Genomic DNA, 23811 nt, shown 5'->3' on the forward strand with positions numbered 1-23811 from the left:
CAAATTCATTGTTTCTCGTGGTCAATCAGAAACATTTGTTTCTGATCAGACTCAGGTTTATTGGCAGGTAAAGCCGTCACAATGAGAGATTTGCTTTGGTCTTTGCTGCATGAAAAACAAATAGTCTGGTCTCAGAAAGTCGGGAAATTGTGCAAACGTGCCTGTTGTTTAGCTTCCGGTCTAGCTAGATAGTTTACTAGGCCAAAAAGAACGTTAATCTCACAATACAAAATTGCAGCACTAAAAAAATAGTGTCCTTTTTTTCAAAATCAGATAATGAAATAATAAAAACATAATGAAAATGCTGGGGGTTTCATAGATACAGTGGACTCTTCATGCACATCTTGCATATTGCAGCTGTGAAATATTATTTCTGACATCCTAATAAAACTTGGGTGGGCCCATGAAACTTTAATGGCATCGGAAGAATAACAGGCTGAGCTCTTGTCCGTTTCCCTCTGACTACAGAGAACTTCACTTCTTTCGAAAACTGCTTCGCTTATAAGTCAGAGAGGCAGGAGAAAGGCCAGCGCTGACGTTTGTTTGGACAGCAGCTGCAGCCTCGTTAGCGAGCGGCATGGTGGGTGAGCAGCAGCAGCAGCAGCAGCAGCAGCAGCAGCAGCAGCAGCCGGGCTGATGAGGACTGAACTGTCGGGAACCGGCGAGCAGAGCTCGACTGCCAGTGTCTCTGCTGCAGTCGTCCGCTGCTGCCAAGCTCAACACAACTAAAATGAATCAATCTTCTTCGCCACGACTTAAAATTATAAAAACTTTGTTGCTGACGACTGCAGAGAGACGGCCGTGCTGGCGCGTGGCAGTGAGGGGATTGAAACTCAGCAAATAAACTGAAAGAATAAACAAGTGGGAGAAGAGGAGGAACGTAAGTACGGTAAACACGACAAGGTAACTAAAGCCAGATTGGTTTTCTCCTCATTAAAATGTGTTTAATTCAGTACCAACCTGACTGCTGAGCCTCCAGTGACACAGTCCTGCTGATTATTGGCTTCAGGTCGAAACAAATTCCTTTATTGTCGCATTTATTTTCCATGTGCTTGTTCATTTGCTCGATCGTTCTTACGCAAGAAGCGGACGCTCTCACATATTATAATCCAGTTGTGTCCCCAGATGACGACGTGTTTGGCAAATCATGAAAAATGATTTGGCATCGGTTTGTTTTCCACATGTGTTCCAGCTCATTGCACATGCACACACGCTTGACAAAAGAGTTTTTATTCATTTAGCAAACGCTGTGGTTGGAAGATATGCAAAACTGACTCTAAAACATAGTTTGTGACGCCACGTTTTTGTATATTTGTAAAAACCCAACGATATCGTTTCTGAAGATGTGAAGTCTGAGCATTAGATTATGTCCAGTTGCGTGTGCTTGAACAACAGCAACCTGGTCACAGTGTCCTGGAAATGATCCAGCCAAAAGGAGTGAGCTCAAAATGACAAAATCGTCCTTTTTTAATATTCCACAAAGAAAGACACAAAGAGTCAGAAAGAAAAGAGTAAAAAACTCATTATATTCGCCGTTGAATGAAAGAGACGTGTTTGCCAAAGGACGGAGCAGGATGGGCGCACAAACCCACAAATGTGAGGAAGGAGGCTCCCGTTCATTGACCACACGGATGCCAGTCACTCTTTTTTTTTATTTAACTTGCAAGAAGCTCCTTGGATTGGAACTTTTGGATTGAAGAGTTCCACTTTACTCCCCGAGCACGTAACGTAATACAATGCAGCCACATGTAGTGGGCAGTAATAACCGGACAGCATCTCAAAGACAAACATTGTTTCTCATCCTTGCGCCGTGAGACTCGCCGTTTTCAGAGGCTGGAACAATTTGAAACGTCTGCCGCAAAAAATGGAAAAAGGGATTTGATGAAAGCGATGCAGACCTCAGAAGTGGAACGTGTTTGGAAAAGGTGTTGACGGTAGTATAATATGCAAAGTGTCACAGCCGCGATTTGCATAACTGTGTGCAAACAGCAGACTGTTAATAATTAAAAGAAGCATATGAGTGGATGTAAACAAGTGTGTGACCCTGTGCAGTCAAAGCGAGCCGCTTCATATTGGACGTATTAGGGTGGCTTTTCCAGTGCTGTTGTTATTGTTCTTGTTTTCATTATCATGGCCCCTGTATCCGTTTTTAATTAGGAGGAGAAAGTTTCACAACTTCTTTTCCCATTTTCCTGCCTGACTGGACATGATCAGTTTGAGGGTTTACCTGAAAGTGAAGTTAAATTGCTTGGCCACCCTTTAATTGGCTCTCAGTTAATTAGAGTCCGGAGCTCGGGAAGAGAGGGGGGCCGTGTTTGTTTTTTGTGGTCAGCGTGTTGTGTTCAAACCTTTGGAAGTATGCAAGAAAAAGGTCAAATGACAGGAAGTCAAATAAAAAACAGCACACAATATGTTTAGTAATTACAGACCAGAGGGGGGGGGGAATAAAACATGAATACTTTTTATTTATTTTTGCAGTGTGCATTGAGAGAATGGATTTGTGTTTTAATCCTAATGTGAGCGTCTGTGGCATGTTTTACGAGACACCGCGTTTGTTTATCTTTTCATGCAATTTACGAATGAATCTTCGCTTTGAACGGCCGTTGTTTCCTCTCCGGGAGAGCACTTCCGAAGGAAAAGGCAATGCACGCAAAGAAAGAGGTCAAGAAATCTGAAGGAGGCAGTTAAAGTGAGCGAAAGTCTTCACGACGCTGGTGTTTGGAGTGGGGGATATAAAGATCTTTACATTTGGATAGAAAACAAACTTATTTTCAAATATCATTGCCATTGGTAATTTAATTTTAGAAAAACTACTGTGTATAAATAGTACACATAATCTGACAGGTCCAGAAAGTACCTGAAACCTGTATTCTCTTGATAGCCATTTGCAAAAGTCAGCTTGTGTGCAAGACTACGAGAAAAATAGCAACGGCAAACATTAGAATCATAAGTTTATGATTTTTGTGTGCATAATAACCTAGAATTAACAACAAGAACTCAAATGTTTTCCCTTTGCTTTCCATTTAATGACTCTTTTCCCAAAACATATCATGGAAAACCTGAAAATGTCGCGACTTACAGATCACAGTGGATCCACAAATAAAAAAAAGGTACCTGGAATTAAAAATTCTATTCATACTTCACATATGCCGGCTTGGACCTTCTGGTGAGCCGTTTCTTGCCCGCTGGCCGTACGTTTGACACCCTTGGTCTACTGCCAGGGTGTTGTAAATGATGGTTCCCATTAGTATGTCATTATGTTCATTATGTTCGGTGAGTGCATGTGCACGAGCTTGTTTTTGTTTTAAACAAATATGACACACTTTGATGGGAAAGGAATCTGTTTTCTTTCTATTTTAGATCAGAATGGGACTTCTGTGTGCGTGAGCAGGTCATGGAAATCAGAGGATAATGCCACTGAGGCTTCAAAGCAGGTGTGGTGATGATCAGTGAGGAAAGGACAGTCTGGAAATGAGTGTGTGTGTGTGTGAGAAGCAGATGGGAGATGCAGTGCGGCCGAGTGAACCAGGTGAGTGGAATCGAGTCATGGAGCGGGCTGAATGGAGAAGTACTCGGTGTGGTGATGTCCGCGGTGAGGATGACTGACGAGTCAAGTGGCTCCAAAGCCCAGGTGTCACTGATCACATCTCGTGCAGGGGCGGTGAACCAACGGGTGCCGTGATCGCTGATTTGATTATTTACACCTGTGCTTTTCCAACTGCCGAAATGGCCGCTGTGCGAGGTGCTTAAGTGTCCAGTCAAGGTGAGACTCAAGAATAAAAAAGACACAAAAGTATTACAGCCACAAATGTACAAATTAGAATAAACTGCCGTCTCTCCAAAAATGGAGATCACCGGAAAGGATTTCCCCCCAAAAAAGGTTTTTATAAGCCGAGACTCAACAATTCACAGTGCTGTCAGTTTAATCGGCTACTTTCGGCTTGTCCCTTTGGCGGTCACCACAGTCCTCTCTCATGTGTCCTCTTCTGTTACACCAGCTGTCCTCCTTCACAAGGTCCATGAACCTGCTCTGTGGTCTTCCTCTTTTCCTTTCAACATCCCTTGTCCATAACAATCGCCATCCCTCCTCTGCGCATTGCCAAAAATGTGACGAAAAATGAATGAAAACGAGACGTTCGGTACATAAAAATAGAGTGGATGTGACAAAAACGTTCTACTGAAGGGGTACGGAGGTTAGGTCAATCTACCCAGGAGTCAGCACGCAGGAGGAGGAGGGCACGCGAGGAAATTCTTGTTAGTCATACTCAAGAAAGTGTTTACACTGGCGTGTGGCATCACATCACAGTTGTAGGCGTCTCAGGATGCAAATATTATAGGAAAAAGGAGCTAAAACACTCATCTGTAAACGTGTAAACAGTGTGGATTACACGTAGCCTGGCTTTAGCGTCGTTTACAACGTGGCAGAGTGAGTTAAGTATGCGTCGTCCCGTTGATTACACTGATTAGTTGCACCTGGTGGTTCTGCCCCGCCTCCTGCTCACCTGTGGCCAAAGAGGGGGAGGAGGGAGAAATGAGGCCACTGCTTTTGGGTTTCCTTAAAGCTCCTCCCACTAAGAATCGGAAAATAAACTGCGATTCATCGACACATAATTATAAAAAAGTATAAAAGAGCATTCAAGTAATTAATGCAAATTTCAAAGTGCTTATAAAAATGTATGAGACCACCTGTCATAAAAAGAAGAAAACAAATGTGTTTTTTTTTAGAAATCTTTCAAAAACTTGTCTGAAACTAAACTTGTCATTGTTGTTTATTTGGCAAATATATGCAAATTTGAGCCGGCACAGGGGGCTTCTCTGAGAAGTTAATCAAGCATAACATTCAACGACTAAAATGAATTTCTCTGCAAGTAAATAACTTATAATTTGACATTTTAATCAAGAATTAATAATGTGCTTTACTATTTTTTCTGTTTTTTGTTTATAATAAGGATATTTTAGTATTAAAAACATCATTTCGGTTAGAGAGCTTCTACATACTGATGTATTAACTAATACAAAAACATAAAAAACACTCAATTCTTATACATACATATTGGTCTGGTTTTCTCTCAGTCTCGTACGACTGTGCTGAACTCCGAAGCCTTGAGTTTAGTTTCTGTGCTTCAACCACCTTGAACTCTCGGGTCAGTCCAATTTATGACTTAAAGTGCGACTCCCCCGCTTCACAAATGCAGGAGTTTTAAGCTCTCGAGGGCGTGATATTTGACTTTCCGTGTCCCAAACACTACCAGCTCATTTCCAGTAACTAAGACTATTTAAAAGCAGACCTTTGCTCGAACTTTTTTTTTTAAATACTTTTCTTTCAATATAGATGGCATCAAGAAGCTCCAGCAAAGGCAAAGTCTCTGTTGATGCTGCGATCATTTCTTTTATCACCTTGCCAAAAAAAGACTATAAGAAAATTCGGTTCTTTCTCGTTTTCCCTGTCAACACTTAATCTTCCTCATCTTCTGCTGCTAAAAGCTCAATTTCTCCGCTGACCTTTAATTCCCTTTTTGAATTTTTTCTCCTGTTGACAGCTCTGTTCCATCATCGCGGGACACAGAGTCTCGTGTCTTTGTGCTCCGTTCTTCCATTTCACAGATTGAAGGTTACATCAGAGTAGACAGCTGCATTATAAAATAAAACAAATGTTAATTGTGCTGAACACGTCTGGCGGCAGTGGTATTATTTACCCATGTTCACGACGTTAGCTGTCCCACAATTAATGAAACATGACATGCACATGACAGTGCAGCTTTTATCATCACTGGCTACTTTTCTTTGCCTTCTGGAGTGGAGACAGGCCTCGTTTCTGTCATTATCCCCTTAGGAAGTCTCTTTTTTTTTTTGTTTTCTTGGCCGTCGTTTATTCTCTGGAGGGAATCTGCCAGGCAAATGTCTTTTGAAAAAGTAAATTAGAGGAAAATTAGGGGGAAACTGCATGAAACGATCTCTTTCTTTGCAACTAAGGACGCTGCTGTACATATTACAGCCACCGTGGTGGCGCTGTAACGTTACACCAAAAAACAGAAGACGACGTTGTAAACGTAAATAGAATAACAGAAACGGAGCTAGAATGAACCGAGCCAGAGGAAAGAAAGGGAAATTATGTCTATACCCTTTTTTTCACCCCCGTGTGTGAGATCTCTAAAGACAGGACGTGTTCCAGTGATATCTAGCGTCTTTCCAGGCTGACTTCCAGGTTACAAGAAAATGAATGACAGTGCAAGAGTGAGCTGGGAATATGATGTCAAGTAGTATGCACGGAACGCCGGCAAAAAAGTATGCATATTCACCTAAACCTGATTGGCCCCTGAGAGGGAAATTCATTTGTTTTTTTAAATTTCTCATACTTTTTATAATCACTTCCAGTCAGTTTTACCATCCACTTATCTATAATCTCACGCCCTGATGGACGGCACTGGAGCCAGTCCCAGCTGACGTCAGGGTGAGTGGACAGGTCGCCGGTGTATCGCAAGGCCAACATGCAGATGAAGCTAAATGGAACTCGCCGATCGCTAATTTGGTTATTTTCACCCTTTTTCATGCAAATGAGGATGCGACGCTCCATTTCAGTTTAAAAGCACATAAACTCTGCTCCGGATGTGTCTGCCGCTCCTCATCACCTGGCGTTTTAAAACCTCGAATGGCTGAGTTTTTATTTTAATTTGAACCTCGCCGTTTTGCACGTTTTGGAAGAAAAATCCATTCAAACACAGAACGGAGAGTGCACAAACTCAACACTCTGACACGTCTGAGTGGTTGTAAACAACTGCAATGCTGATCAAAGAGAGGATTCCCCCACCCCACCCTTTATTTTGTAGATATTCACAGCACCATCTACTTGGCTTTTACACCGACGTGTGTTCGAGTAAACAAAAGTCAAACCAAATTCATTCCTTTTATCTCTTCCAGCTACAGAACGACATCAAATAACGTTCATGCAGTGCATAAAAAAAAAAACTACTTTCCCGCTCATTACCGCAAACAAGAACCACTGACTCACACTCATGAATAAACATCACCGCGCTTGCTTTTCATTTTCTGGTCAGCAAATGCTTCGACACAAACAATGAAACGTGCGCTAAATGTATCCAGAAAGAGAAATTGGAATTTGATTTAGTGCCTTTAGAGCAACAGGTCATTTCGTAGGTCAGGCAGTTTGAAAGTTGCCTGGTTAATGTAACGCTCCAGTGCCTGCAACTCAGTTCAAAATCAAAAACGTGCCACATTTCTGTTTCCCGTGTTTTCCTCTGAACGTGCGCGTTGACATTTTAAAATGAGTGTTTGTACAACATCAGTTTATTGGATTTGTCACGCAGGAAGCTCTCGGCACATTAATGAAGTGCTGAGTCATTAACGCGCGCGTCGGCGCCGCGGTGGCCTTGAGCGCCGAACGCCCTGCGCCTCGAGGAAGCGCGTGCAACGTTAGGTTGTCACCGAGGCAAAGTAAAAATTAAACACACACAGACACAGACAGAGGTGCTGCAGCGTTAACAGCATAAAATAACACCGTGTCAGTTGCAGCGGGGCCTGACTCGGTAACTCCGGGCCAAATCCTCCTTTTATTCCTCTTTATCAGCACCTCCACACTTGACAGTGACGGAGGAGTCCAAAGAGATTCCTCCACCGAAAAAAAAGGGGGAGACTAATTTCCTTGTACAGGAGGTGTCGAATTGCTGCACTTCACTTTGTGCACCACAGTGCGCGGTGACAGTTCTAGGCTGACAGCCAAGCAACCAAAGCCACACGTGCGCCGACCGGAGTGCAGTCGCAAATATGAAGGCGGAGGAAAAGCTGCTCTTGTGTGTCTGGCTATAAATAAAGCCGCAGAGCATTTTGTCACTCTGCAACTCCTGACACAGTTTGAGCGGATGATGATAAACGACACGACAAGGAGAGACGCTTCCGTCTCGTCCCCAGTCCCCAGCGTCAAGGTTCTGAGGTTCCTACGCTGGAGTAGTCCGGCTCCGTGCGGTCCAACACTGCACTGATCAATAACTGTTGTTTGTGCAATCATAACTCCGCTAATGACCTCACAAGGTGAGAAACGCAGGAGACGGCGCAACTGAATGTCTGGATCTGCCTCGGCAAACGGCCGCCTGTGTTGTTTTTGACAAACAAAGCCAGAAATATTGCATCCCCGCCTCTTAAATTAAAAATCGGGGCCACAATAGTTGCTCAGAGGAACCTTGCAGAGCTGCTGATATGTTTCACATTGGATTTTTAAAAAAGCTTTCAAAAAAAAAAAAAAAAAGCTTTGTTTTATGACAGAAAGTCGTCAAGGAACTGGTGATTTTATTTTGAAACAGGTGTCTGCTAAGTTTAAACACCCCATTTGTGCCTTACCATGTTTCTACAAATAATCTTCAAGAGCTCATATCACATTTGATGCTTTTTTTTCTGAACACTGAACTTTGACTGCCTCCATCCTTCCATCCTTCCATCTAAAGAAGAGATGACCGCGCAGGTTCCTTCCTGAGACAAAGCTGCTCAATGTATCCAGAGTGGCCTAAGTGCTGGAACCTTCTTCATGAGGAGCTTGTGTATCGAGTTAGAACAACGGACCACTCATGGCTCACGAGAACCTCCACGCTCCAGCACCACAAAAGCTCAAGTGCTGTGTCCACACACACACACACACTTGTCCCACTTGGTGGAAAACACAGCGACTGGCATCCCTGATAAAACTTTGCCTTGGCAGAGGCAATCAGCTCTGAGGCAGAGGCTTGAAAACCTCTGCTCTGTAATCTCAACCCACTCAGCCGACAATCACGCCGGGCTGGACATGCCGAGATAGCCTGCAGGCACGCAAGAAAATAAATAAAACAGAACTGCGTCCCATGCAACAGGCTTGTTTTACCCCCAACCCACTTTGTTCACTGTTGAAAAGAGAATAAATTTAATCAAGTAAATGTGTTGCAATTCCAATTACATTGTTACGGAAGTGGACCGACACCACTTCTGGCTTTTATGGCAACATTCCACAGGGGGGGTGAATGTTGTTTATCTTGACTGGACCAGCATGTTTAGTGTGTGTGTGTGTGTGTGTGTGTGTGGTGACGGACACAGTGAATCTACCATTTAAATAACAACTTTTTTTAATGCTACCGACCAAATGACATCACTATTACAGAGTTCCAGTTCACATGAATCATCGCAGTGACTGACCGCGCCTGAAGTAAAGAGTAATGTGAATTTTTTTTTTTTTTTGCCATTTATCGTCCAAAAACCTGCAATATGGGGGGATAAGAAATTGGACACCACAGATGTGGCCCTGTGATGGACTTGCGCTCCATCCAGGGTGTACCCCGCCTTTTCCCCCTGTCAGCCAAGATCGGCACAGCGCCCTCCGCGACCCTCATGTGGAGGATAAAGCGGTAGAAGATGGATGGATGGATGGACCCAGTCCTATTAGTGACCTACCGTGATGTCACCCACTAGGTTTTGAACTCCTCTTTCGAAGCCTTGCTTTCATTTTGGTCGGCACCATGTTGTGTTTTTAACCGTTATTTGGAAACACAGGGAGGGGTGGAACTGACCGAGAGCACAGCCGTCTTTTGGGTGGTGCAAGACAATATATATATATATACACATTATTCTGCCTGTTTGGTCTTCATAAACAGAAACCGTGTTTGTTTGAAGCTCTTCCCGTGTGCAATACAGGAATGTTGCCCGGCAACACAACACACAGAGAGAGAGAGAGAGCGCTTAATCAGCATGGTGTGAACATTTGCGATGATTTGAACGCAACTAAACTGTCATTTCATGCCACATGCGGGACTGTAATTTACACGAGACGTTTTCAGACACTTCTGTATTGACTTCACTTTCCAGACCGAGAGAATATTTAATTTAATTATATACAGTGTATGGTCTGTCATCTAAAAATCACAGTCACTGAAATTCTGTGTTTATATGGAAACTTACTGAGGACATTATTCTAGGAACGATAAAATCCCTCCCTGGTGAACATAATAATAATAATAATAATAATGATGATAATAAAAAAAATAAATGGTCTTTAGTTTTCCTCCAGTGAGCTTATAGTAGAAAGCACATTGGTGTTTGTTTATTGAAGACGACATGAGATGTTTTTAATGTCTTAATACAAACTGAATTCTGTTTTTTTAGTGGTTATTTAAGAGGACACAAATCTGTGTTGTCACACTTGATACATATTATGCAAATAACCGACTGTGTTTTCTCTCCAGGTAACGTGTTTGTGGTGAGTTTGGCATTCGCTGACCTCGTGGTAGCCTTCTACCCGTACCCCCTGGTTCTCTATGCTCTCTTCCATGATGGATGGGCGCTGGGAAACACGCAGTGCACGGTGAGACCACACCAAGAGCAGCCTGACTTTATTTATTTCATTTTTAAATGAAACATTACGAGCACGACACCTGCTCTTTGTGGGCAAACTCAAAGTCCATCAGTCACCATCTTCAACGTCACAGCTCTGCAAGGAACTGCAGCAACCCAATCAAGAAAATCACAAGGATGATGAGCAGCAAAATCAGTTTCACTGGAGAAGTAACCATTAAATATCATTTACAACAGAAGGACGAGAATGAAAAGGAATCTAACGCCCCACACACACACACGCCTTCTTATTACACAGCTGTTACAGTCACAAACCCTCAGGCCAGACACACAAATCACTCACTTTCATGTATAAGCGAGTCATTTCAAGCTTTGTGCCAACAAACCATTCATTTCACACCAATCATTTTCCGTTTATATGATACTTTAACACACACACACACACACAAGTGTTTCTCTCCGTTTAAGAGCTCTTGCATGTAAATTGTTGGTGTTATCAGTGAATGCTACGGCAGGATTTAAGTCATCTCCGTGGTAACCACACACTATCCTATGGCCAGCGCTTTCAGTGATTAACAATTTACTCCCTCTCTTCAGGTCAGCGGTTTCCTCATGGGGCTGAGTGTCATCGGGTCCATCTTCAACATCACCGGGATCGCGGTGAACAGATACTGCTACATCTGCCACTCGTTCTCCTACAGCCGGCTGTACAGCTACCGCAACACTCTGCTGTTTGTCGCCTTAATCTGGCTGCTCACCGTCGTGGCCATCGTCCCCAATTTCTTTGTCGGGTCCCTGCGCTACGACCCGCGGGTTTACTCCTGTACCTTTGCCCAGAACGTCAGCAGCTCCTACACAGTGGCGGTTGTGGTGATCCACTTCCTGGTGCCCATTGCAGTGGTTACCTTCTGTTACCTCCGCATTTGGGTGCTTGTGATTCAGGTCAGTTTCCTGCTTCTCCACGTGGTTCATTATGTCTTTTCAGGCACTTTTGTAAAAGATTGTAATGGTGGTAGTTGAATAGAATGGATGTTCTAGCCTGAAAACATGCTATCAGCTTTGGATAATACAGAAACCCCCTGGACCAAACAATAGCAAGACCACTCGGCTTTGCAGGGTTCATCCACAATGAACATGAGTGCCCAATTTGGTAACTACCAGCTTTGAAGCTGTGACCTTTAAATCAGTGTCCTTTTTTCTAAATGTCAGAACCCAGACAAAAAAAAACAAAAAACACAGTCCTATCAAGGACAGGGTGATTCAACACAATATTTAAGAGCAGCTTTTCAATAATGTTTGGATTTAAAACCGGCTCTGAAGATTCTGTAAAGTCAGTTACGGTGATCTCAATAGGAAAGCTCATATCCCTAAAGTGGTTTTGTATGTGTTCATCTCTATTTGTGTGTGTGTGAAACAATCAGTGGGTTTCCATCAACTTGTTTTTATGAGCATTTCCGATTTTTGCACTTAAAACAAACCCAGAAAATTGGTCTTGAAATATCACAAAATTGAGGAAGAAAAACAATCACAAAGGCAAACAAGTGCAGGGGGGAAACAGACTCGGCAAATAAAAGTTACGTTTAGAAATGATCTGACTAAAAACAGAAGTCATGGACCAAGATGCAAATTTTATGCTTTCTGGCAGTTTACAGCTGTGAGTGCAAGAGCTGTGCACTTCCCAGGGCATTGTCTCAGTGGACACTTCTTGTAGCAGATTTGTTGTGAATAAATACAAGCAGTGTATTATAGCTGTGGAGAAAGAGCGTCTCAGAAACACTGTTTGTTGTGTCCTTGTGTGCTTTGTTGGTGCTATTGGAATGGCCACCCTAGGCACAGCCTAATTCCCACCTTGTTTGCTGTCATTATGCCCAGGTACGGCGTAAAGTGAAGACTGAGGAGTGTCCTCGTCTCCGACCAAGTGACTTGCGGAATTTCATCACCATGTTTGTGGTGTTTGTGCTGTTCGCCATCTGCTGGGCCCCACTCAACCTAATCGGACTGGCGGTGGCCATAGACCCCTCCCACGTGGGTCCCCACATCCCCGAGTGGCTCTTCGTGGTCAGCTACTTCATGGCCTACTTCAACAGCTGTCTCAACGCCATCATCTATGGCCTGCTCAACAGGAACTTCAGGAACGAGTACAAACGCATCGTCACCTCTGTGTGGGTGACGCGGCTCTTTGTGACGGAGACGTCGCGCGCCGCCACGGACGGCAGGAGCATGAAGAGCAAGCAGTCGCCGCCTCCGCCGACGCCGCCGCACAACAACAACGAGTCGCTAAGAGACCGCGTCAACGAAGAGCGAAATATGGCACCATGAGTTTTTTATGTTGTGCAGCGACAGAGTCAAGTTAAGTCTTGAAACTTGAATTTATGGCCAGTTTCGGGCGAACTGATTAAAGTCATAAAGGTTGGCCCGTACACTGAGTTTTTGAACGATAAACTCAATGATTGTGCTGAACGGCGTTGATTTTGCAGGTTTTATAGATGCTGCGTCCTGTGAGGAATGAGCAGTGTGTAGCAGTTTCATGTTCTCACTCTCAAAACTGCCTAAACGATGCATTCATGTTGTTAAAAATGTGCTATCATTTAACGGTGGACTTACACGTGCAGGTTGACGGTGGGAAAGACGGTCATTTGGTGCTACAGGTGGCTATCGTGGGTTAACAGTAGAAGTAGAAGCTTCTCTTCCACAAAAGAGCCAATCTTCTGTCTCATTTTTCCTGCTCTTCCACTTCTTTGACTTTCATGTCTGTTCATTATTCTGTTTTTGGAAAATACAGCAGTAAAAAAAAATATGGCATGTAATAGCCCTCATTCAGAATGAGATTACTTGTGTGTGCAAAGCCAAGCAAACCCACAATGCAGTTCGACTTGCTCAAAGTGAACGAGACGCCGTTCAGACGTGTGAGTCGACCGTTAAATCAGCCGCTGTGGATGTTTTTCCACAAAACTGGGAAACAAAACACTTTAGTAACTTCACAGGCCTCAAAGAGTTCCACTCGCCTCACTTGAATGCTACATTAGTAAAAGCAAAGGTGGCGTCTGTGGAAACTTTTAATAGCTTTCGACGTGGTGACAGTTAAATGGTCGGAGCTGCACACTTTACCTAAAACAGGGCTGGATCATGGACTACAAGGTTGAACTGACCCACTTTTGCACTGCAAATGACAGGAATGGAAATCTTAGTAACAATCACAATCAATCAATGAATTCAGGAAGTTAAAAATGACATTAGAACCATACTGACATGAGTTTTAAAAAGCCTCAAGGACAAAAAAAAAAAATAAAGTGATGTCGCAGATGGATTAATGTTCGGTTTCTGCTGCGTCTTCTCACTGCATCACCTTTGTATAATACTCAGCTGCTGCTTTCACAATGATCGTCGTTTATTGCCATTTTAAGTACGAGATCGGTCACTGTGAGCTGCATGTGAAGACACCCATCAAATCATATTCGTCTCTTTTCTGCAATTGGCAAAAGCATTTTGGGAACAGGAAGATTAAAAAGACAAACACTCAAAAATAGACCCACATATTCAAATAAAAATAAATAAAAAAAAAGGTCCAGTGTGTAGAGTGTCAAGACTGGCTCAGATGACTTGAGAAAAAAAAACAGGTACAAGAGAGATGCCAGCAATTTAACATTTATTCATAATCAAAATAATAATCTAAACCAAGTATAACCTATATCTGTAATCAGGTGAATCATGGATGTGTGAGTGTGAAATGTGAAACTAAGAACAAAACAATGTGAGCTGCAGGACACCAGGCTGGAAACGGCGAGAGCATGGCTGGACTGCTGGGCTTTAAAGGCACAGCCCCGCCTCCTTTTAAACTGCACACACCTGCGATGCATAGGCTTGATTGCATTCCTGTGTAAAACAGAGGGAGAGAGGCACACCTACACAACCCCGCCCACTCTGGGTCGTCACCCCCCCCTCCCAAACATGAACCACCACCAAATATTTTCAGTAATAATAAATAACACAAATAATGAAAAATAATTACCCCCTCTTTTTTGCAGATCCCAACCCAAACTCACCCACTTGTCCCAGTACTTCGCAACCTGGTACCAGGAAGCCTATTTAAGGGTCACAACAAAAAACATGATTAACTGATTTGATGTGACGAATGTCAAGATCATAACCCCGTAGAAATAACGACCATCTGACAAGTCTCTGGTTTGGGAATCTAAAGGAACCCAAAAACGTCAGAGGGTTGTGGTCTGTATAAACCACCAGGGGTGCCGTTACACCAACCTACACCTCAAAATGTTCCAGGGCCAATATGAGTGCTAAGGTTTCCTTCTCAAATCACAGAATAGTTTGGCTGATGATTAAACTTTCTGGAAAAGAAGCAAACCGGCCTTAGCAACCCCTCATCACCCCCCTGGAGTAGGACGGCACTCGCCCAAACCTGGCTGGCATCTACCTGTAGTACTGCAACGTGAGGAGCTGCCAACACAGAAGAACAGAGCAAAGACTTGACATGAACAAAGGTCTGCTGACAATCAGACCACACAAACTTAACTTTAATAGTTCAGTTAACGGAAACACAGCTGTGGAGAAGTTTCTACAGAAACTTCTGTAATAGCCAACCAAACCCAGGAAACGTTGGAGCTCTGCCAGTACAGGAACCACATTACCCTGCCCAACCACACGGCCCAGATAAGTTACGGACCGCCCCAGTTTGTCCTTAGCCAACACCCCTGCCACAAATAAACCCATTTACAAAGTCGATCGAATTTCATGAAACCAACGATGGGAACCAACTCAATTTCCAGCACTTTCAGTGATTTAAGCGTCTGATGGAACCTCTCTAACGCGCCTTGGCTTTGCGCATGATATGCAGTGGACGAACCCCCAGTGTTTTCAAAACCATGAGTGAGCAAAAACTAGACCCCCGGTCACTTTGTATGACTTTTGGTATCCCAAACACTGAGATGAACCGAGAAAGTGCTTTAGCAACAGATTTAGTGGTGATGGATCTAAGTGGATAAGCAGCAGGGTAACAAGTGCTTTGGCACAGTTAACAAATACTTGCAACCTGACTTAGCACTAGGCAATGGACCAACACAGTCGATAATCAGATGCTCAAAGTGCTCACTTATCACAGTAATAGGCTGCAATGGTGCTGGTTTTATGCTCCGATTCGGTTTGACACGTCACGTCTTCACATACGCAGCCACATCCTTTGAGGACATACAAGTAAATTTTACACACCCCAAAGTGACCACTTTCATCCACTTGATCCCACAACGTGGACAGCGACATGTCAGATTTTTGTGCCTTAACCCACGCATCCTTAGACACAAGTGAGGGCAGATTAAACGGCACCGGTTCTCTAGATACCTTCGACACAGACTCAGGGCTACTCTGAGCGCACTTCACGGCACAAACGGCAAAAACTTGCAGTGTTGAACTGTCAGATTCCACCTCTAACGGTTTGGACACAACCACAGGTGGCGGAGGACCACTAGGCCAGACTCGGCCGCCACAAACGTCACACCCCAGAATCATTGAGACACCTGGCAAAGGTAACGCTCGACGTACACCCACAGAAAACACACCTTAAACAAGGTCACAGTCCAACTTCACGTCATGTCGCGGCACTGGTACAAAGCCTAGCTCCATGACTGCACAATGAATGAGTGTCTAGCTCCTGTGTCACGCAACACTTTAACACTCCCGTCACTGCCCACCAAGGACAATTGTGCATCAATAATAAAAGGTTCAAACCCAGACCTGTCACTGTCATCCACAATCACGGCCTAGTTTCGTCCGCTTGTGCACAACATGGCTGGACGTGGGGCATCGATCTTTCCAATGACCCTCCACGGCAAAAATTAGACACGTTGGAGTGTTCAGGGCACACAACATTTGTCTGCTTAAGCCCTTTAACCTCAGTGTCTAAACCGTTGGCCATAAGCATCTGGAACCAATTCATATGCCTTAAGGACAGCTGATTTTACAGATGCATATGTTAAACTGTCCTGTGTGCACACAGCCGAATACGCCTCCTGCGCTTTGCCCGTGAGGACACACTGCAACAGGAGAACTTTATCTGCATCTGCTCACTGTTTTGCCTGTTTTTGCCTCTGCTCACACAAAAAGAAAATTGTGTGTGTAAAAGTGTAAATTTTGGCACAAGGCGCAGACTCGGCATCAGATCTCTGCCCTCACGCTCGACTACAAACCCTGACGCACCAACAGACGTTGTATCGCGGTCAGAAACCCTCAGTTTTACCAACAGCTCCTTTTGCCGCTCAAACGAGAGCACACCAGTATGCCTCACCAACCCCGGCTTCATTGCAGCCGCCGCCTCAGCACGTTCTTTGTGTAACACACCTCTCTCAAATAAAGATAACTAAACAAACATTTTAAGCTCATCTTTAAGCAATCCCTCTTACTTACCCTAGTCTGCATTCGGTTCTGCAGCGAGCTGATTAAGCACAAAACCTGCGGGACCACACACAAGCGACCCCACAGAGTGCCCCCCCGAGAAGGTTGCTCCCCACAACACTACAAAAAAACAAACCGACACAATCCCAAAGGAGAAAGTGTCCCTTAAGCCTAACGGGAACCACCGGACACGTGCATCGACTCAGCAACTCACCGACCTCCGACTGGCGGAAAAAAACCAACTCTACCTGAGATTCTACAGATTCATTACAATGGACAAGCCCCCATTTGTCAAGACTGGCTCAGATGACTTGACAAAAACATCAGGTACAAGAGCGATGCCGGCAATTTAACATTTATTATTTATTCATAATCAAAATGCAGGTGCATGGATGGGAAACTAAGAACAAAACGACGTGAGCTGCAGGACGCCAGGCTGGAAATGGTGAGAGAGCGAGAGCATGGCTGGACTGCTGGGCTTTAAAGGCACAGCCCCGCCTCCTTGTAAACTGCACACACCTGCGATGCATAGGCTTGATTGCATCCCTGTGTAAAACAGAGAGAAAGGGGGAGAGAGGCACACCTACACAACCCCGCCCACCCGGGGTTGTCACAAGTGACACCTTTTCAAAACCAGGAAGGTTTTGAGGACGCGTAAACATCTGATGCTGTGGTTGGTTTTGTCCATTTGAGTTGCCCAAGAAACATGTAAATGTCTAATTCCAAAGCAAATTCTTGATTTTAAAAGTGATTATACACTTATATAGTGTATACTGCATATAGACCTCAATGTTACACACTGGACCTTTAGCTCGACAGTTTAGATTAAACTCTGCACTTTAAAGTGGCAGGTCATAGTCACTTTTGGCACTTTTCCACTATACAGTTCCGCCATCGTTTTCCTCAAGGTCCTCAACATGGGCGGAGTCATCATAGCACAGCCATGACACAAATGAATGACTTGTAAAGCAGTGGTTTTCGGTGCAACTGAATCATTAGACTCCATGTTGGAGACTAACGCACGTCGTCAGGATGTTTCAGTCTTTTTAAGTGATCTATTCTTCGCCTTCATTCTTGTGTCTGCCGTCACGCTGGTGACTCTTCCATTGACGCCGCTCTTGACCAGTCACTGTCCGTGCTGGAACTGTAGTGGAAAAGCGCTGGTGGTGAAATACAACATGCATTTACAGAGACACGGAGCAGAAAACCAAGTTGTAACACTGTAGTTCATATAAATGCAAATATCACTCGCAGAGTAAACACTGATGGGTGAAAGCTGTGGAACACCTGCATTTGAACAATTCTTGTAAAAAAAACAGAACAAAAAAATAATGGGTTTCCTTGACAAATTGCAGTAGAAAATGGAAGATGCAGCTCTGTGGGTGACACAATAACAAAGGGACCAAGGAATAACAAGTTTGTCACGTTCTGCTTTTCACGAGGAACAAAAAAAAAAACTAAACACAAAGTAAATCAAAAGAATACCATTTTTCCCAGAATATGCAAGCAGTTTAGACTTAACAAGTTGTTGCTTCATGCAGTGGCGGTTCTTCATTTGTGCACATTTTTTTTATCTTTTCATTTCACTTGTAATAATTAATTTTGCTAATTTCTTTTCTCATGGGAAACAAAAAAGGACACATTTTGATGTTTTCATGGTGGGGGATAAAAAAAGATGACACAGCTTTAGTTATTTGACAGGAGTGCAGCTCATATCTGTATTACCATCTCAGGGTGCCTACCTAACATTATGTCGTGTTGTACAGTTCGTATATAAGCTGCCATTTACTGGAGACATTTCAAAGACATGTTTTGTTCCAAAAATAAAGTTGTTGTTTTGTTTTTTTAAGAAGAGGGAAAAAAAAACAAAACAAAAAAAAAACTGTCTGCACACAGGAGTTTTGGAGGCGAGTTTAACTTGTGAAACAATGAGTGCACCCACTCTGTTTGGCTCACTGCAGAAATATCCATTTCATTAGAACATGTGTCAGTTATTCAGCACCATGCAGCACGATTGTCGTGGTAAAGAGGACATTTTGTAAATTCTTGCCAGTGTGGTTTGTATCTGTGATATCTTGTTGGAGCTTTATTGAAAATGTGTATTTTGAGTCATTTGATTATACCTGAAGCTCGATAACCCTGCATCGTTGTCTCATCGTTTACGAGACAAATGCTCGTTCCCTCTTTGCGCTCACTCCTGAAGCAAAATCGGATCATTCTGCTTACATTTGTTTATCAATTGCACAAATTAAAAGAACATGTCTTATTACAGATGATTTAAGTTGAAAAATGACCAAGTTGTGGCATCAGAAACTGAGGAAACAGGTTAAATTGAAATATAGGCTTCACTGATAATTATTGTGCAGCAGTACTGTATAACTTTATTTAATATGCAGGTCCCAGAGTCTGTTTTGGTGGTTCGGTCTGTTGTGCCACCCACCGACAACCACCCAATAACACAGCGGAGTTATTCAAACACAGCCAGCTAAAAAAAACAAAAGAAAGTCTCACTACATCTCTGGAAAACAAGAAGACAAAATGAGGGTCAAAAGTGGAGATGTGCTCAGATATAGATGTCGGATGAAAGGGGAGAGGAAGTCGAAGACAGACACGCCTGTGTGAATACTTTTCTACCAGACAGGGAAAGTTAAGCCAAGGTTAGATGCTCTGTCTTCCTCTTTCACACTTGTTTTTCGGTTATAAGTTATATTTTTCTACTATATCATTTTCCCCAGGTCGTCTCCTCTCATGTGATTTTACTCCACCGCTGCTCTAGAGCAGGTGCACTTTCCAAACTAACCTACAGGTCGTTTGAGTTAACCCCCAAATACGACCCATTGGAGCGTTTTTCTAAAGCGGTAGGAAAGATACGGCACACGTATTTGTGCGTGTTAAGGCGCTAGATTGCTGTTATTTATGCAACCATTTCAAAAACGATGGGTCGTAATCCGCTGTGTAATCCCAGTTGGACAGACAGCCGGGTTTAAATGCAGCTCTGTATTTCCGTGTACCGGAAACTTTGTGCAAGATTTTTTGAACTGAGATTGCAGTAACCAGTTGACTCGCTAATTTAAATTCACCGAGTTGCAGATTTGTTCTTGCACAGATGAAGAATGACTCCATATGAAAAAAAAAGCATCGCGTCGTGTAATAAATATTGATAGGACACAGAGCACATGCTTGGAAGCAGATCCTGACATCTGTGGTGCAGCGGGGAGGTCGAAACAGGCTTATGTTGGGCGACCATGTTGTCCTGACAACAGGAGGTGGGGGGGGAGGGGTCACATCACTGATCGAAGCCGGAGTGTTACACAGGTTGCTGCAGGGAGGAGAATGTTGAGCAGCAGTCTTGTGTGTTGGGTGCACATGCAGGGAGGCAAAGACTTTCGATATAAACCAAAGAAATGGGCGGAGCTGACAGACGGGCATCAGGTGCACACACACACACACACACGCTGTCAAGATATTACACGAGACATCCTCACACCTTAGGTCCTTTCATTTTCACTGAGAAACAAACACTGCCTTATAGTCAATACAGTCGTGTCAAATTTTAAGTATAACGGCAAGTGCCATATTTTCTATTAAGAATGAGCATTATTTGCATTCGTGCCACTTTTTGTATACATTCAGGACAGATTGAACGTTTCCTCTTCGGCGCCATACGGGAGTTCAGATGTGAACCTCAGGCGAGAGACTCAATTGGCGAAGCAGAAGAACAGAATATGATCTCGTTCTCCCGAGCATTTTCCGTCCTCGTACCCCCACAGCAGAATGATGTAACTGTGTTCATTTATGTTCCCTGCGCTGAGTACAACATTAACATTGGACCTGCAGTATTGCTCAACATGAGACCTTGCATGGCAGCTTAAAGGATGGTTGTTGTTTCTAATTATCTGCATATGATTCAACTCAGAAATCCAGGAAACTTTCAACTAATGGATGTGACCAAAGTCAATAAACCACACACCAGCTCGATACAACACTTGGTTGTGGCTGTTTAATGTTTCCTGACTGTGTTGTGTTTACTTTTTTTATTAAAGTAAAACGAGCAGGAGACGAGTTTCTCTCTCTTTGTGTTGCTGCTCATTATCTGGACAGGAACAGAAAATGTCCTCGTCATGTGTCTCGACAGAACGGCAAGGCTTGTTAACAGGATATATGGACATTTTAGCACTTAAGCGCACGATAATCCACAATATTTGTACACGGCGCTGTGGCTCTGCAGCTCACCTCGGGCACGTCTCTCAGACTGGCGACACTTTACCCGCTGCCTAGAGGGCGCCCTTGAGCCATACCTCCCACGATGCAGTATGAACATAACAAAATGTCACGTGGAAAAGCGTGTTTCCCACAGAAAGTGAGTGAGTCAGAAACTGAAGAGTTTCATTTGAAAATGGAGCTTTAAGTTCACTGGTGTGGATTTAAGTCGGTCTTAAAAAACAAGAACTGTTAAGGTCACCGTTTTAGTTGGAAATGTTTCCTCTTTCCAAATTAGTTTTGCTTAAATACCGGTTTACACTTGGATGTCATTGCAGGTACACAACTTTATTCACAACGTTGCAGGGTTTTTGTAAAGTTTGATTTACAAAAACACCCCCCTATGTCCCCCTATGTCTCCGTCTGCTATGCAAACGCCAGACAACCTTCCTCTTTCTTAATCATTTCAGACTGAACACAGAGTCTGCTGGAAAAAAAACAACTTTTGTCCTGCAGTTCAAAGTTCTTCTTCCGAAGAATAACAATCATCATTTCCAGCAGACTGTACACTGAGAGGTTTTGTGCTGACCAGAGTTTGAAGTTCTTTCACACACACACACTCTTCAAAGTCCTTCCCTTCCTTTATTTTGGGGTTGTCTGGGGAGTTAAGGTGCATACAACCATAACAGTAACGTCTGTAGTTGAATGTGCATCTCCTGCAACTGTGAGCTCTGCATGTCTTATCGGGACATATAGACATGAGCCACATTTCTCTCATTAATGGTTTATGTAACGCAGACAACACTGGCTCGGAGCTAAAGACTCTAGCGCCGATCAAATTACCTTTAACGAGGTAAGCCATGGGAACATAACTGAATGCATTTACAGTACGCTGTCATGGGAAATGCATGTCATGATGTATACACTGCCTACGCTGTTCACACAGCAGAAGCACAGAGCTGTTCTCCCCCGCAGCTTCAAATCTTCGATAACTAATTAACACGGGAAATATTACACAATATTTGCTGACCTGATGCTGTTACACAGACTTAAAATCCCAGGTTTTAACGTGAGTTTATATCCCGAACTGCTGTTCTGTCCAAACAAAAAAAAAAAAAAAGTAAGTTATTTGGTGTAAAGAGGCAGAAGAAGAATGTGTTTTGGAGCAAAGGATATTAAGGACTGTTCTTGTATCTTGATGCTCTGTTCTCCAGGCTGTGCTCATGTGCATGCTTGTGTGATGTTTGTTTGTTTACGGCTGATGTTCATTGTTGAGAGAATTCACAAGCAGGCGCAGGCCACGACGCCCCGGGACGAGGAGGAGGAGGAGGAAGAGGATCTGAAAGGAACATGAACCAAAGGGAAATCTGTGGAATGTAATGGAAGTTAACAACTCAGTCGTGACTCCGGGTCTCATCATAATGAGCAGAGCGCGCGTGTGTGTGTAGAAACTTAATGATATGCATTATGTGTACAGTTCTCCTGAAACATGATGTTATGGAAAATTAAAAAATATATACAAAATGTGATATGTATATTCATAATTTTGGTATTTCATTCTGTAAACCACATTTGTGTAAGGTCACATTTCTCAACCACAACTAGGTTAAATTTACTTTAATTAAAAAATTTGATGTTTTAACTGCAATTTTAGCTGAAATTAAGATAATCTGATTTGTTCAGTGAGTTTCTTTAATGAACATTTGATAAAAAAACAAAAAAACAAAATTGGCCTTTTTTTTTCTTATCTCCTGGATTATAAGTGTGGTTAAATTTAAGACCAGTGAATAATCTGCAGTTAGGATTTGGCACAAAAGTCACCTCATTAGGGCTCAGGAATAAACTTGAGTGTCAAAATATGAAAACACTGCAGGAAATGACTTCTTAAATACTTAAAAATGTATGTCACTTTACAAATGGGCTCATGTTGCATATGAAAAACTGCTTCATCATTTTTCAATGTTTGTCCATAATGCACAATATTTTCTGGAAGACCAGACTGAGAGGAAATCTCATTGGATGTTGAGCCTTTGAATTTCTACCACACTATTTTTTTGTATTTAAATGACTTATATGATCTCATTGCACAGTCCAATACACTCATATTTTTCCAGCATAAACACGAGTTAAAAAGTCAAGGTTTAAACAGGCAGAATTTACCAAAAAAGATTTAAAAAAAAAAGGATTCCAACGATAAGAAACAGTCCAACTCAAACTGAATCATCGTTTATAACCCACTGAATATAATATGTCAGCTGGGATTAGACTCCAGTGGCCCCTGTGGCCCTCACGTGGAGGATAAAGCAGTAGACTTATTGAATTAATGAAGATAGAAATTTCTCCATGTAAATAAAACGTCTGTTAAAAGATTCAGGAGAAGGAGGAAGATGCATTTTTACTTCCATACCAGGCCGTTAACATTTAAAAACAGCTTTGTTAGTGGTAAGTGGACCAGGACGCTGAACTTCTTAAGTGTCTGAAAGTTTCCTCTTAAGGCTCAAAAATAAAAAGCTAAAGAGCTTTTGCCCTTAAACGTGACACACTAGGAACTCCCTGATGCCACCAGTCCTTGGCAGTGAAAACTTTCATTCTAAATGTTGTACTTTTTGTTGATCCATAAATCTTAAATTAAATTCATTTTTTAAAGCCAAGGTCTCGCACTTAAAAATGTTCCTTCCTAAGTGATTTTGGCTGTTCCCTGCTCTGCTCACAATGCGCCGGATCAATGGACGGTCATAAATAAACATGACATCAGTGCTTTTCACCCATCAAACGTCATGATTTTGCACGAGTGAGATGAAATAGTCCCTGGACGGGAGTTGGCATTTTGTAAAAGTGAATGCAGATTAGTTTTTTTGAGCAGAGAGCAGGATGTGGACAAGC

At 43.0% G+C, this 23811-nt stretch overlaps 1 protein-coding gene across 1 annotated transcript in view; it reads left to right on the plus strand.

The window, feature by feature from the left end:
* The window catches only part of mtnr1bb (melatonin receptor 1Bb), a 29190-nt gene extending 16194 nt beyond the window's left edge, over positions 1–12996 (plus strand). Inside the window, exons 2-4 of the mRNA XM_044042400.1 lie at positions 10218–10336; positions 10924–11268; positions 12199–12996. Of these exons, the coding sequence (XP_043898335.1) occupies positions 10218–10336; positions 10924–11268; positions 12199–12645 (911 nt within the window). The 3' untranslated portion in view covers positions 12646–12996. The remainder of the gene's footprint in view (positions 1–10217; positions 10337–10923; positions 11269–12198) is intronic.
* The last annotated feature ends 10815 nt before the right edge of the window (positions 12997–23811 follow it).

This window comes from Solea senegalensis, linkage group LG13, assembly GCF_019176455.1.
Source record: "Solea senegalensis isolate Sse05_10M linkage group LG13, IFAPA_SoseM_1, whole genome shotgun sequence".
Classification (NCBI taxonomy): Eukaryota; Metazoa; Chordata; class Actinopteri; order Pleuronectiformes; family Soleidae; genus Solea; species Solea senegalensis.